General features: G+C 42.1%; 1 protein-coding gene across 2 annotated transcripts in view; it reads right to left on the minus strand.

Annotated features, from left to right (window-relative positions):
- N4bp1 (NEDD4 binding protein 1) overlaps positions 1-13,520 on the minus strand; it is a 53,449-nt gene extending 39,929 nt beyond the window's left edge. For both annotated transcript variants that reach the window (XM_076839603.2, XM_076839602.2), the window contains exon 1: positions 13,090-13,520. In XM_076839603.2, the coding sequence (XP_076695718.1) occupies positions 13,090-13,287 (198 nt within the window). In that variant the 5' untranslated portion in view covers positions 13,288-13,520. The remainder of the gene's footprint in view (positions 1-13,089) is intronic.
- Positions 13,521-16,375: the final 2,855 nt, after the last annotated feature.

Consider the following 16,375-nt stretch of genomic DNA (forward strand, 5'->3'; position numbering starts at 1 on the left):
CCAGAGACTGGAAGTTAGTATGTGTGAATCCCTTCAACTTCCTCTCCATTTGGCACACCACAGCTGCTGGGGAAGCTTAGGCAGGACAGTCTGGGCAACTTAGTGATCCCTATCTCAAAATAAATAAATGAGATTTCTTTCTCCTTCCTTCCATTTCAAAGTCACGCCCTTAAATTCTGACTTTCCCCAAGCACCATCACTTTTATTTACCTACTAGCCCTGTGCTGACACATAGGCTTGGGTCTCCCTGATTCCACTGTACTTTCTTCATGCCCCACTTTAAATATATGGATCCACTCCCATCTCTATCCTTTTATCCTCACACTTTTTGAAACAAGTACCCTAAACTGTATTTTACAGTCAAATCCTGGGAATCTGGATTCTGGCTTATTCAAACTGAAAATTCTTGACTGCTAACAATAACAGTGCCAAACCCAAAGACCCCTTTTCTGTACTCATTCTTCTTGGGCATGACATGTCAAATGACTTGTCCATGACAAGTTCTTTCTGCTTCATGTTTGTGAGTTACCATGTATGGACACAGATCGACATGACTGCAGCCATCTTGAGTCATAACTGCCATAAGTGCCCTGAGGAACCCTACACCTCACTTTTCCTGCATAACTTCCCAGCAAACCATTAACAGATTACACTAGAGTCATATGTGAAGATTTACAATCAGACCCAAGCTCCAGGGATCCAATGGACTCTGATATTATGTACCGATAAACTAGGTACATCTCTCTAATATGTGGATGCTAACCCACAACAAAGGGAGGGGATAGAAGTTCTCTAGGTTAGACAAAGGGGAATGAAGGAAAGGGAGAGGGGATGGAACAGGAAAGAAAGCAGAATGAATCGGACATAACTATCTTACGTACACTGATGAATACATGACTAGCGTAACTTCACATCATATATAACCTGAACGCTTGCCTAGCATGTGTGAGGCACTGGGTTTGATTCTCGGCACCACATATAAATAAAAAAACAAAAGTACATTGACAACTAAAATTATTACTTTTTAAATGAGAAATTATACTCCATGCATAATGTCAAAATATACTTTACTGTAATGTATATCTAAAAAGAATAAAATTTAAAAATAAATATTCACAGATAATAATGCTTGGCTCACTAAATAGGCTGTATTTATTAAAAAAAATAAAACAAAAAAACAAGATAAATCAGGTACATTCTATCCTGGGTGAAATTCCTTTTGTCCTAACCCTTAAATATTCCCTTCTTTCTGACCCAAATTTTGAGTATCCAATTGGTCTTTCTTCCATCTATAAGCTTCTCTCAGTCCCCCACTAAATGGCCCTGTGCAATCCAAGATCAGCCTGCCTCTCTTTCTTAGGTCTCACCATGAAGTCAGCTCTCATACTGACTGGGTCTTCTGGAACATACCACTAGTTGTCTTTACTTTTTCTCTTTCTAGTCCCAAATCCTTTTTTCTACTATTTCTTAAATGTAGATATTTCCCCAAATTCTCTCCTGGTCCTTTCTCTTAACTATATTCTGACTCTTCAAACTCCAATCCTCACTTTCACTGTTCTGGTGAAAACTCCACATCTGAACCTCTAGCTTTTTAACACTTTGCTAGGCTGGAAGATACTCCCTGAACATTTCTACTTGATTCTCCCCCTTCCCAACCCTCCCAGTGCCTCAAACCTAGGTTTGAAACAGATATCACTCTAGTTGGGGATGTAGCTCAGTGGTAGAGCCCTTGCCTAGAATGCATGAGGCTCTGGGTTCCATCCCCTGTACCACCAAACACCCCCCACCCCACCCCCCAATCCCCGCCAAACACACAAAACGGATCTCATAGCTCCTCTCCACTCCATCCGTGGTCCAAGTCTCTTTTCAACGACAGCCATTTAAGCGTCGTGCAAACACTGCAACCAACTCTAAACTCTTCTACTTGCCAGTTTTGTCATACTCCAATCCCTTTGTTATAACATCAAAGTTACTTCTGGAATAACTTTCACTTCCTTGCTCAAAAACTTTCTCAAACTTCTCCCTGTGCAGGATTCATGCTGAAGATTCTTAGAACCATATTCAAAGACCCTGTGGTTTGGACTAACAAGAGTGTTTTATTTTGCAGCCTGATTTAACTTTTTCTTCCTTGTGTTCTTATCCAAAGATATGTTTGGAGACAGCTAGGAAGTATGTGTACTAACCTCTGTTCTAAACACAAAAATATCTTATTAAACTCTTCTAGGCTGTCAATTGATAAAGGGTGAGGATTGACCTTGGTCATTTAATTCAGTGGTTCTCAAGCAGGCTGATTTCACTCTTCCCGGGGCATTTGGCAATGTCAGGGGACATTTCTGTTTTTCACAACTGAGGGGATTTTTCCTGGCATTTAAAGAGTAGAAACCATCAGGTTCAGTGCCACATGCCTGTAATCTCAGCATCTTGGGAAGCTGAGGCAGAAAGGATCACAATTTCAATGCCAGCTTCAGCAACTTAGTGAGACTGTGTCCCAAAATAAAAAGTAAAAAGGAGCTGGGGGTATGGCTCAGTGGTTAAGGATCCCTTAGTTCAATCCTGAGTACCAAAAAAGGGGGGGGGGCGGGAAGAGTAGAGGCCAGAGATGCTACTGAACATCCTGGATTGCTCAATACAATCCCACAACAAAAAATTATCTGGGTCAGTTAGGTGGCATATGCTTAGAGTTCAAAGCCAGCCTCAGCCAACTTAACAAGGCCCTAAGCAACTCAGTAAGACTCTCTAAATAAAAATTTAAAAAGGGATGGGGATGTGGCTCAGCAGTAAAGCTGCCCTGGGTTCAATCCTTGATAGTCCCCTCCCCCCAATTATCTGGTGCTGCAGTCCGGCTGCAGCAAAATAAAGGGGGTGTGGGGGGGTGAGTGGGGGTGTGGTGAGGAGCAACTTGTGTAGATTGATACAGCAGGAGTAGGAGCCGTTTATTGTAGGGCCGGAGTGATATTTATACATTCCACACAGCTTATCTTAATTAGCATAAACTAGATACAGCAGTCAACCAATAAGAAATCTCCACACTTAATGGCTTGCTGGTGTTACTTTACAAACCACTCCCTCTGGCATTTTGCCAGGTGCCATCCAGACTTGTTTACAGACTCTAACAATCTGGTTCAAAATGCCAATAGTGCTACTGTTAAGAAACCCTGAACGAATCAATACAAGTCTCTAACAAATACATGTCAGAAGAGGAATTAGGAAGTTTGTCAATACAAGTCTCTAACAAATACATGTCAGAAGAGGAATTAGGAAGTTTGGGAACACAGACCAACATGCAACCTTTTATCAAGGACATGGTTAAATATTAGTTGAGAGAGGCCAAAATGACAAAAAGGTATGTTTCATTTTAATAGTTTGTATAACAATGAGAAAAAAATCATCAAAACTTCTATAAGGCGATTGCCATTAAGCACTATCTTTGTACTACCACCAAATCATTAACTCTTTAGGAAATATACTCTTGTATACTTCCACTTATTACGATATACCACTTACTACAAACATTATCTGAACTGTAAAGCTGGACATTACTAAATGAGACTTCTGTCCCACAGAGATGCCAACTATGCATCTGGTAGAAAAAATAAGTTTATGGTCTGTGGTTGTAGCTCAGTGGCAGAGTGCTTGCCTAGCACATGTGAGGCACTGAATTTGATCCTCAGCACCACATAAAAATAAACTGTTAAAAAATAAGTTTATGATTTCATTATATTATAAGCAATTAGCCAAATGTGCTATCTAACTGAGCAATTTTATTCCAATGATCTTGTTTTAGTACTGATAAATACTAATTCTGAAATCCTCTTCGAATCACTTTTACATTCCGGCTAGTTCCCTCATTCATGAGTTACCTGAGTGACTGAAAGCATGCTTATAACTTTGAAAGCTTTGTAGGACCCAGTTCTCAATTCTACTTACCTGTTGGAGCTATTAAACTGAATGGTCCAAGAAGGGCACCCTCATTGTGTGTTTAAACCCAAGTGTGTTTAACTTTGGCTCCCTGAGCCAGTCCCAAGTAGGGAGTGAATTTTACTTTTGTTGCTTCCCTACTGCTTTCTTTTCTTCTGATACTACATATTGCCCAGGCTAGTCTCAAGTAAACCTCCAGCGCTGACCTCCCCAGTGCTACAGGAATGCTCCTTATGTTCCTTTCTACATTGGCCCAGGGACCAGTGCACAGGGGATCACTAGGTTATTCCCAAATGCACACTTCATATATATAAATCTGGTCGGTGCATGGCTGATAATTTACCCCTACTAGCAATCTAACAGAAAAGAGTCAATTTTCAGTTAGGTCAAGTGACTGAGAAAGTCCAGTTTGGGGTATGTACCTCAGGGATACAGCACTTGCTTAGCATGTTCAAAGGAGGATCTGGATTCAAGAAGAAGGGAAAGGAATAAAAGTAAAGAAAGGATGGATGGAAAAAAAGAACTGTGGTCTTGGTCATTTCTGTTTGTGCAAGAACATGTCTTAAGGCCAATGAAATAGCTTTTATGAAATCTCAACCAGTTAGTTATGTGTTTTTAAATTAGTTTTGAATTGTAGCTAAGGTTATAGAATCCAAGCTGAAGGCTCTCTTCATATTTGTGACTATCAATGAGAAGAGCCTTTATTTTCTATGATGTGAATGTTAAGTATATTCCTTTCTCTGGGCGCTAGTTAATAAATTATCAAGTTTCATAAAGAACCTGTTTTCAAATTGGCTGATAGAAAATAACAAGCCTTTATATGAATCTCCACCATGAATCTCATTGTGATTATAAGTGGGTACAATTTTATTTCTAAAATTCCTAATAAACAAATAAGCTAAACATCTAATACTTAAAATATGCTTGTCTTTTAAGAGCAAAAAACCAAAACCAAAACTCTCAGAAGCTCATACTGCTTCAAAATCTTTTTTAAAGAAACAAATTCAGTCAGGCACATACTTGTAACTCCAGATACTCAGGAGGCTGCAGTAAGAGGATCTTAAGTTTGAGACCAGCCTGGGCAACTTAGTAAGACCCTGTCTCCAAAAATGAATGAAGGATTAATGATAAATAAAGGTGGGCTAGGGATATATGTAGCTCAGTGGTAGAACACTTGCTTTAGCATGCTTTGAGGCCCTGGGTTAAACCCATATACACAAAAAGAATAATCACTGGACATTATGATTACAAGTGGGCACAATGAACAAAGATTACAAAAACTCCTAAAAGAAAGGTTGCATGATTCTTCAATGTCATACCAGACTGCTGTCTAGAAGGTCCAATCACAGATAACTTCATACTCCAGGACAAAACTGTCCAATTAAACTTTCTGCAATGATGGAAATGTTTTATACCTGCAATAGCCACCAGTTACATGTGGCAACTAAGCATTGAAATTCAACCAAGGAACTGAATATTCAATTTCCATAAATTTTAATTCATTTCAACTTAAGCAGCCCCATGTGCTAGGGGCCACCATTTTGGATAGTACAAGTCCAACTTGGAAAATTTTTGTACAGCCTTTGAAAAAATATTTTTACATTTTTAAAGGGTTGTGAAAGTAAAAACAAAGAACATGAGAGACCCTAGGTAGTCTACAAATTTTTAAATACTTATTATCTGGTTCTTTACAGAAAAAAGTTTGCTGATGTATGATCTAGAAGGATGTACTTTTGTTTGACATACTAATCATAAAGTAAGCTCCAGAAACCGTGAAATTACGTTAATTTGTAGATTTTTGTCCAATATTGACACAGATAATTTCTGAATCCAAAGATTATGGTTTCATTATCCTATAGAACCATAACCAATTTGGTATCCAATCTAGCAATCTTTTTTTAAGAAATTTTTTTTTCACGGTTGTAGATGGACAGAATACCTTTATGTTATTTGTTTATTGTTATGTGATGCTGAGGATCAAACCCAGTTCCTCACATGTGCTAGGCAAGCGCTCTGCCACTGTGCTACAGCCCCAGCCCCCAAACTAGCAACCTTATTCCAATATTCTTTCTTTATTTATTTTGTGGTGCTGGGGATTGAACCCAGGGCCTTGTGCATGCTAGCTAACATTCTTTTTTCAATACTCATATTATTTCCTCCAATGCTCCCTGAGCCAGTTTTCTTATCCAGCTGGTTCCCTCAAAACAAGCTAAATAAATGTTTTATATAGGCTAACTTTATATTTTTAGGACCTATATGTTTTTGCCATGCTGGAGATTAAACCCAGGATGGGAGGAAAGCACCCTACATCTCTAGCTGTTCTTTTTATTTTGAGACAGTTTCTCACTAAATTGCCCAGGCTGGCCTCAAACTTGTGATCCTCCTGCCTCAGACTTAAATAAAATGTTGCTTTCATATTAAATAACTGATTTTTTAAAAATTTAAATACTCCAAGGATTTCCCTCCTATTATTTTGTTTTGAAATTTAAGACTGCTAAACTTCCACAATCATGTCAATTTAGTAAAAAGTCAGCACTATACAAGATGTGGTCCTTAATTTAAACAAAACCCTACAATACTGGCTGGGAAGTGAACAGGGAAGGGGAAACTACAGTCATGAGTAATGGCTTTTGACCCCAGCAGTAACAGTGTGAGTATCCCATATTTCAACATTCCGGTATAACCCCAAAATACTAACCATAAAAAGAGACCGAACCAACCACTGTTTCTTAAGAAGATTATTTTCATAACTATATTGAGTAAAAAAAAAAAAAAAAAAGATCATTCTAGGAAATGCAAAGGACACCACCCTTCTTTCTGGTAAAATCAAAACAAAAGCTCCAGGGACATTAACTAGTATTACATCTCTGAAGTATTTCCTCCATGAACAAATCTACTGTTCATTCATGAACCAGCTATCAAGGTCTCCCAACCAAAAAGGAAATGAAACAACACAAAGTCAACTTTAACCCTCTGAAGTCAGTAGAGTAATAGGCCACTTTGAAGTGCATTACATTTTTCATCAGGGCACCCTGTACAATTTAGTGGTCTTAAGTTTAAGGTCAGCCTGGGCCTTAAAGAGGCCCTATTTCAAAATAAAATTGGGAAAAAAAAAAGGGTGCGGGGGTGCAGGCTGGGGATAGCTAGGTAGCAGAGTGCTTGCCTAGCATGTGTAAGGCTCTGGGTTCAATTCCCGGTACCACAAAAAGTGTATTTTTTTTTTTTCATTCTTATCTTTAGTTCCTTATTCTACAAATATATAAGTAAAAACTCAATTGGGAAAAGGTCAATTACCTCTCCTTCCTAAGACTCTTTTCCTTTTTCTTTTCTTTACAAAAACAGATTGGATGTTATGTACCTTAGCACAGTTTCAATGTTTTAAGACTGATTAGTCTTCCCCATTCCTCTCCTAGAGTTCTTTAGGCTTGTGCTCAAGAGTATGCTTGTGATGTCTACTCATTTCCATGAAGTAATACTTCTAGGAAAACATCAACTGAAGGGCAGCTATGTTAGCAGATTCAGCTGCCTAAAGGTTCAGGGACACTATATACAATAAGCAGCCATGGCACTTACTTTCAGTTACTATACTTGTTAATCTCTAGGCCAGGGTACTGTCTCACTAACTTTCGCATTCAATTTTCTACTATGAACTCCTGATCTCAGCACTGCATTATCTTCAGATACCTCATACTTCCACCTCCTTTCTTTCCTCACTGCTCTAAGATGAAAAGAGCACTTTCACTTTACCCATGACCAGAAGCAACCCTGGTGTTCAGAATTCCTTCACATCCAAGATTCTAATCTTTGAAAATTCCTCTGATCATAACCTCCAGAGTTCTTTAACATATACTGAACATGTCCCAGGTACATGACTCTAAGGCTAGAAGGGAACAGGTTTTCTCTCTTCTGCTATTCCCACCATGCAACATACCTTTCTGCTTTTACCTGTCTCCTTGTTCTAGCCCACAAAAGGTGACCATCCAAAAACAATTCCTGGGCCCCATTTGGCCTTGCTCAATTGCACTTTAGACCCCTTTGCCTCCAGTCTGTGTACTGGCATCACTAACCCCAAACTGGGGAAAACACTGCCATTAGAAAGTTTCTGGATGGCTGAGTGCGCATGCCCCTAATCCCAGCAAGTAGGACAGCTGAGACAAGAGGATCTCAAGTTGGAGGCCAGCCTCAGCAACTCAGCAAGACCTTAAGTAATTTAGCAAGATTCTGTCTCAAAAATAAAAAGGCTGGGGATGTAGCTCAGTGGCAAAAATCTTCAGTATCAAAAAAAAAAAAAAAAAAGCTAGTTTCTGGGTAAAGTGACACTATAAATTCACGCTAATTTTGCCTGGCCCTTATTTTAGTCCCACAGTTCTTCTGGTTCTTTCTTTTCCAATGTATTTCCAGCAGTTCCCCTGTACCTACAATGTATATTCAATCTCTCAGCCTCATTCTCTGGGGATGATCTAGCATTTTACTTTACTGAGACAGTACTATAGGCCATTAGGGCTTTCAAGTGCCCTCTTCTCCAAGCCCAAAAAACCAAAAACAAAACTAAAAGGTGTTAGCTTATTAATCCTGTCTGCTATTTAAGTAGGAATCCTAAAAAGGCAGTTCAAAAGCTGAATCTGGTTCACTAACATGTTTTGTTAGCATGCATAATTGTTTTCTATTTTGCTTTTAACAATATAAAATTTAAAAAAGTATTGATGCAAAATTTTATATAATTCACAGCATGGGTGATTTTAAAAACATAAATTAGTTGCCACTTAAAAAAAAAAAAAAACCACACACATGAGATTGTACACAATGAAATCTAGACTCCCAAAGGCTTTGGATAATGAACCTACACAGTGTAACTGTCTGATACTATGCATGAGCATGTGCCCTCTCCTGCAGGGCAGACAGCCTTAGCTCACCAGTTCTTAGACAGCCTTAGCTCACCAGTTCTTCCGTACTATCCAGTCACTTCCTAGGCTGATTGTCTGGTACCAGGGAGTGCTAGCTACATTTGTGACTCTCTCATGGAAAAGAAAGTATCTCACTCCCCAGCAGAGATCTCCTCAACAACATCCCTTTCCACCACTGCCTATGAAGAGAATTCCCACCCTGCTTTACATCTTTAATCTCTTTCCTTTTGCATGAGGTGGTTACTACCTCCCTTCCTCTCTGAAATTCAATCTCCTTTGCTTCTATTTAGTCTTCTACCACTGACATCAGTTCCCTCTGTGGGCCCCCTGTGGACAATACTCTCTTCTGGTTTTCCTCTCACTTTCATACATTGTCTCTCTAGTCCCTGAAGTAAAGATAGAATGCTATGAAAATTGATAAACCTTCTGTACTTATTACAAACCGTCAATGGAACACAAGCCCAGAGTGGTGAACACTGAAGCATTTTGTAAGAATATTGCTGTTGCATCACTCATGTTCAGGGGTCTCCACTGTCCACCTGCATGTTAAAAAATCCATGTTCTTCAGCAAGCCCCAAACACATGTGCTCCATTCCTTTCTACCTCTAACAATTTCCTCTGTACTCTCTCAACACTTAAGGAAACTAATGCAATTACACTCTCATATTCCTTTGATTTTTTTTTTTTTTTGCATTGAGACTTGAACCCAGGGCCACTTAACCGCTGACCCACATTCCATTTTTTATATTTTATTTTGAGACAGGGTCTTGTTAAATTGCTGAGGCTGGCTTTGAACTTGCTATCTTCCTGCCTCATCCTGCTGAATTGCTGGGATTACAGGAATGCGTCACCATGCCTGGCTATTCCTGTGATTTTGTGTGTGCTCTTTCCTCTGCCAGAAACTCAACATCCTCTAGAAAACTCTCATTCATCCTTTAGAACTTAGTTGAGGACAGCAAACCTTCCTTTCTTGTATTACTATAACACCTTGCGCTCTTCAACTGCTACATGTATCACACTGTCCTGTTTGTTTCCATATTTGTCTCCCCTACAAGACTGCAGGCTCCTCATGAAGCAGCAATAGCGAATGCTCACGAGTTTTTCTTAAATGTGAACTACCTGGTAGCCCCATGAACCAACAGGACACACACCACATCAACCATTCTTCCTGCAACCAGGACTTAAAATCTATCCCTAAATCTCTATATCCACTCAGTTTCAAAATCTGTGAAAAACTTTACCCACCCCAACCACACAAACTCTAACTTGGAATGATATTCCTACCACTGTTGGATCTTCTTAACTCTAAAGCAGGCAAATTTTTTCCTTCTCAAAATCCTGACTCCCTACTAGATAAAACCTAAGGGTCCTGGCATGGCTTTTGGGTCCCTTGGCATTCATCTCTCCCAGTGGGTCCTTGACACTTTCTACTATATCAGTCTGGTTTCCAAGCTTTTGCTCATAACCACCTCAGTCTGGAATGCAAGTACCTAATAATCTTCCAGGCTCAAAGTCCAAAACTGGCCACTCTAAGTGCCTTTTTTTGAACTCTGCAGGCACTACCACTTTCTACCAATAGCTTCCAACTTGCCTCTCTCCAGTGAATGAAGGCCTAACTAATCCTCAACATTCTCCTCAAAAATTTGCAAAGGATAGTGAATTAACATTTTAAAAGTAAACTACCAGGTGGGACCCGATTTAAATCAGTTCATCTCTTCTTATTCTGATCAGAGACTATACCAGATAATTCTTAGGCAGGGGGGATGTGGCTTAGTGTGGATGAGGCCCTGAGTTGGGTCCCCAGCCCTAAAATAAATAAATAATTAAAACTCTTCTTTACTCCAAATATCTCTCCCCAACCAGTTTCTCAACAGCTAAACTTAAAACACTGTGATGTTGAATCAAGTTGGCTCTCTGTTCTTAATTTTTAAAGTGAAGTTAATGTTTTTTCCTCCAAAAATGTACAACACACTTCCAAACAATCAAGAACAAAAAAAGCCTTGAACATGGCATCAGCTCCTTACTCTGCATCTCAAGGAAGAAAGAGAGAAAAAGGATTTCTTACATGTGAGAGAGTTGGACTATGAGGTGACACATGCTATCAAAAGTTATGTAAGACAGAACTTTTCAAATTACTTTATGCTAAACCTGTATGGTAGTAATTGCCAAGAGAACTGCAGTTGGAAGGGCCTGGCAGAATGGGCAGGGCTTTTCCTTATAGCAAAGGGAGTACTTTCTATTCTTGGGCTGTTTTCAGTAAAAGCAGAACCAGGAGTGGGCAAAAATACCCAGCAAGGGCAGAGACTAGACTACAATGGAGGTTTAAGCAAAGAGCTGCTATAACAGAAAATTAGGAAAATAAGATGGGGCTGGATTAGTAGGGAGTATTTTCTTAGTTCAAAGTTCAGACTGAATGAGCTAGGTGATAGGAGGCTCCAGCAGCTCCCCAGAAAGTGAGGGAGCCATAGAGTAAAGGCACTGAAGCAAGGGAGGGGACACATACTAAAAATGAAGATCTTAATCACAGCAAAGGCAATGGAAAGGAGAGAATGAATACAGGTAAGATAATTCAGAAACAACAGGAAAGTCAGTCATGTTGAACTTTTCAGCCCTGAGTAGTAGAAATTAGGTAGCTGGGGAGAAAGGAGAGATATGGGAAGAAAATTAGACCAGTTGTACGAAATAGAAAGTCAATTTAATAAGAAATTAGTAGTACAGAAATGCAAACTTGATTCAACACTTACTTTTTAAGATAAGCTGTGGAGAAGACTCAACAGCTAAACGTCCTACTGCAGCTTCACAAGTTAAAAAGTAAGCATCTAAGATTTTTGTTGTTAAATCTAGAATGTCAGGAGTTAGGACTATTCAGATCTTCAAGAATACTGTGAAATTTGTGAAATAGGCAATAAAAGGACCCACTCCCATCCCCAGAGAAGTCATTTGAGAGGCAATTATCAAGAACATGGACTCTAGAAACAAACTCCCTACTTCTGAATATTGCTGCCCTACTAAAAATGGGAAAATTTGGAGAAACTCAGGTACCTGGGAGGGTGAAGGGGGGTCAGGAAATATCGTTCTTATATAAACCACTTTAGTATATTGATTACTTCAAATTGAGAGCACCTGAGGACCAGCAAATGAAGGGAGGGGCTTTCTCAGAAGTTTCCTGATCTGACTGAAGGCAAACCTTCCAAAAATGTCCAGATACCGATGTAGAGGAAACCATCACCTAAAACCACAAGCTCCTACTACTCTTGTAGCTCAGGATGCTACAAAACTTCAATCACCTGGCTCTTGTTCCCGATCATACTCTGTGGAACTCCTTTGCATATATGCACAATTAAAAAGGTTTTTCTCCTGCTAATGTGTTTACTGTCAAGTTTATTTCAATTACTCAGCGATCTTTTTGTAGACTGAATTACAGAACCGCCAGTCAGTCGGTAAAAAGCTTTTTTCTCCCCTACACAAGTCGTATTTTGTTTTTGTTTTTGGCTTGGGAAGGGAAGAAAGGAGAGGTATGGGAAGAAGTAGTCTAAAATGCTGATTTAGATACAAGGTGAGTCACCACTTCAAGTTTCAGTTTCCCCAGCTGATAATTTAACAAGAAAAAAGGGAGGACATAAAAGCTACCTCATTGGATTTTTTTAAGGGCTGCATTATTCCGTAAGTATTCGAAGTAAAGTCTGATATGCAACAACATTATACAAATGTTAGTTGTGCATAATATTAACCCAAGGAATAATATTATTTTAAACATTCTGATTAAATACCCTACTTCTCGACAGTCTCTGAATATTTACTATCACGGTTTTTTCCTGATCCTCAAGAGGGATTGCCCGGTTCAAGAACCCCCTATGGAGGAGGTCTGGATGAAAACAAACACTGTGAACCTGGAGTTGCGGGCCTTACCCACATCCAGGAGGCGGCTACGGATAACAGGCAACGTTTCCCAGTTAAACACAGTGCCCTGTGCTTTATACCTATCACCCACTTCCATCCTCCACGCGACAATGCTCCAAGGTAGGTGCTTCCACGGCACCACTTTACCAATAGAGAAACTGAGGCTCCCGGGATTAAACCGCTAGCCCAAGGTCACATGGTTGATGTGCCTCGAGAAAGCAATTTTCGCCGGCTCCCAACACGGCGCTCTCAACCTCAGCGCTGGGGTCAGGGTGGGTGGAGGGAGGGAGGGAGGGGAGACTGGCCCAGCCGAGGCCGCGGGCCGGGCCCGGGAAGGAAGGCGCGCGGGGGCGGCGGCCGAACTCACCTTGGCGCTGTGCACCGCCTCCTGCACCCCGCGGAGCTGTAACCAGATGCGCGCGGGCAGCGGTTCTTCAGCCCCGAGCGCGCCCAGCACCGCCAAGCTCACTCCGAACAGGCCCTCGATTCGGCCGCGACTCCGCTCCAGCAGCGCCGCCTTCTCGGCGGGCGCCGTGAACTCGTCCAGCACCGCCCGGGCCGCCATGGCGGGCGCGGCCTCCCGCGGCGGCTCCGGGGGCCGGCGGCGGCGACGCCCCCTCAGCGTGCTGCCGCTACACCCGAGCCCGTAGGGCGGCGTCGGCCGTCCCCGGCCGACTCGCCCCCACCCCCACCCTCCCGCCTGCAGGCCCGGCTACACCATCCCGCCTCAGTCGCCGCAGCTTGGCAACTGCGGACAGCTATCCCCTACGCCCCTTCACCGCCACCACCGCGGGCCGGGCTCCGCCGCCGCGCATGCGCCCCGCCTGCAGCCGTCATTGAAGTTCGCCGCCCCCTTGGGAAGAGCCGGTAGGTAGAGAGAGCGCGACGGAAGTCTACGTCATGCGCGTTCACCATGTTGGTTGAGGGCAAAACCACAGTTCCGAAGGTCTGAGCGGCCTTCTTTGATGAGGGCTCAAGGCTTTCCTGCAATCTAATAATGCAGATTTCTGGTTTTATATTAATACGCAGATGGGACTTTTTCTTTTCTTTTCTCTCCTACTTCCCTCCCTTACCCCCACCCTCTTCCTTTAAAAAAATGATGATAGGGGAAAGAAAATGGGAATGCCCATGGAGAACTGAAAAGTAAATAATAATAGTAGTAATAAGACAATTTCAAGAGTGTGATTTCTGGGAGGGAAAAGGTGGGAAATGTGTCATGGGAGAGGCACAGAAGTAGGGAGTTTTGAGGTTTGCTCGTGATTTTACGGTGGAACTGGGACAAATAACCCCAGATCTAAGTTTGCTTTTTCATCTGTAAAATCAGAGATTACCCACCCCCCCCCGGGGGGGCGGGGGCAGGGTACTAGGGATTGAACCTGGGGCTTCACACAGGGGAATCAAGCGTTTTGCCACTGAACTACATCCCCGCTGTAAGGGTTACATTATCTCTAGGGCCTTTTCCAGATCTTATATTTTCTGAGTCATGGAGAACAAATTGTGGGAAAAATATTAGTTTCCTCCTTCTGAACTAAACATGTGGACGCGGCAGATAGTTGGAAACCATGGGAACACCATTGGGCTTCTCTGTGTCTTAATTCGCCCTCTGTAAAATGTGGGTAACAACAACTCTTACTTCCTACTGAGAAAATTAGTATAATGCCTGAGCATTAGGTATTATTATTGCTAAATTAGCAAGCCTCAATTTTCATGGAAAATCTTGTGTAAGCGCGTGGAATTTGTGTGAGCTTAGGAGCCTGCTCCCTCTGTGTCCATTGACCCTTGAGGAGAGGAGGATCTAAAGATGTTTCAGTTGGAAATGCCAAGGGTGATGTCTTGGTTAAAGGGATTACCCCAGGTAAAACCTGTCAGGGATCCAGGCTGCGGGGGTTTTCCATATGTTCCAGAAACTCAGGCAGGTGTTCTCCTAGTGCCACTGAAGAGATGACTAAGCACAGGGAAGAGAACCATTAGGCTCACAGACCAACAGCTTCCTCTTGCCCTGGGCTTTTGTGATGTCCACACAACCGGCAGCCTTGCTCCATCAGGTAGATGACCTGGTATTGGCTGAGGCAGATCAGGTGGAAAGTACAGCCTTGATGATACATTGCACCCAGACCTGCAACATACCAGTAAGGCATGTTATCAGGACAACCTGTTATTTCCTGTCTTCTTAGTTGCACTCAGTGCAATTGCTATATTGTTCAGTAACTGGTCAGGGCTTTCCCCTGGGCTGGTTCCTGTTTGCTTCCAGTGACTTCCAGGCCAGTGATTGTTCTAATCACTGGGTGAGGAGGGAGCCTGCCTTGAAAAACACACAAGAGTCCTTTCCTCTCCACCCTCTAAAACACACCCCACCCTAAAACAACAGAAGTAGCACACACACCCATAAAGACAGCCTTTAACTATACTCAGAAGACACTGGGTTGGTATGTTACCAAAGATACACGGTTTTGGGGTTCTTTTCCTATTTAGAAGTCTTGTCAGTTCATATTTTATCGGTATTAAGGAACTCTCAAGCTTTCCTGAGTGTAGGGAACAGATAGAGAAATGAAAGTGCAATCCACCCTTTAAAAAACTCCCCTGGGCTGGGCACAGCGTTCAAGGTAATCCCAGCAACTCAGGAGGCCGAGGCAGGAGGATCACAAGTTCCTGGTCAACTTAAGCAAGATTCTGTCTCAAAAAAATCCAAAGCGCTGGGGATATCGCTCAGTGTAGTGCGCCCCTGGTTTCAATCCCCAGTACTGAAAGAAAGAAACTCCCTTGTGCTGGTTGTGGTGGTCCATGCCTGTTATCCCAGTGACTTAGGAGGCTAAGGAAGAAAGATCATAAGTTTAAGGCCAGCCTGGGCTGTTTAGTGAGACCCTGTCTCAAAAACGGAAAAGAGCTGGAGCTATGGCTCAGTGGTAGAGTGCCCTGAGTTCAATCCCCAGTATCACAAAACAAAAAAGCCAACAAAAACACTTCCTTGCCTCCTACAATCTCTAACCACACCTTCCCTTAGTTGGCCAGTGTTATCCGTCTGGCTGTGAAGCCAGATTTAAAGTTAGGTAGTCAGTATAGTTAGGTAAATCGGGTCTAATATCATATCGAGTGAAATCTAAAATGGAGGCCATGCTGATAATGATTCCAGGAAATGCAGGACAACTCATGGAATGTTAATGAAGTCCCGAAAGGCCCTAGGCCAAAGTCCACCCCAAAGAAATGTTAATGGAACCCAGGAAACAGCCCCCAACAGATTTGGAGATAGCCCATCCCAAGAAGTGATAATGAAGTCCTTTCTCCCCAGATTACCTGTGTCCCAACCCTTTCCCCCTACATTCCATCACCAAAACTATAAAAAGGGGAGACAACCGCACTTCCACGGATTCCACCTCTTGGGTCCCCTTCTTCCTCTGGGAGAAGTCTTTTCTGCTGTCCTTTAATAAACTTCTAATTTCTACTCTGACCTTGCCTCGGCGTGCTTCTCTGGTATTATTCTTCAACATTGGGGAAGCAAGGACTTGTCACCGGCCAACAGCGGTAACAGCTGGACTTACCAGCCTAGAACAACCCAGGCTGGTAAGAAATCTTTCTGGAGTCTGTTCCAGACACTCCCTGTATTTTTCTCTAATCTCCATATTAACCCCATGAGATGGGGTTGAGGGAATCACTTA

Source organism: Callospermophilus lateralis, chromosome 18, assembly GCF_048772815.1.
Source record: "Callospermophilus lateralis isolate mCalLat2 chromosome 18, mCalLat2.hap1, whole genome shotgun sequence".
Taxonomy (NCBI): Eukaryota; Metazoa; Chordata; class Mammalia; order Rodentia; family Sciuridae; genus Callospermophilus; species Callospermophilus lateralis.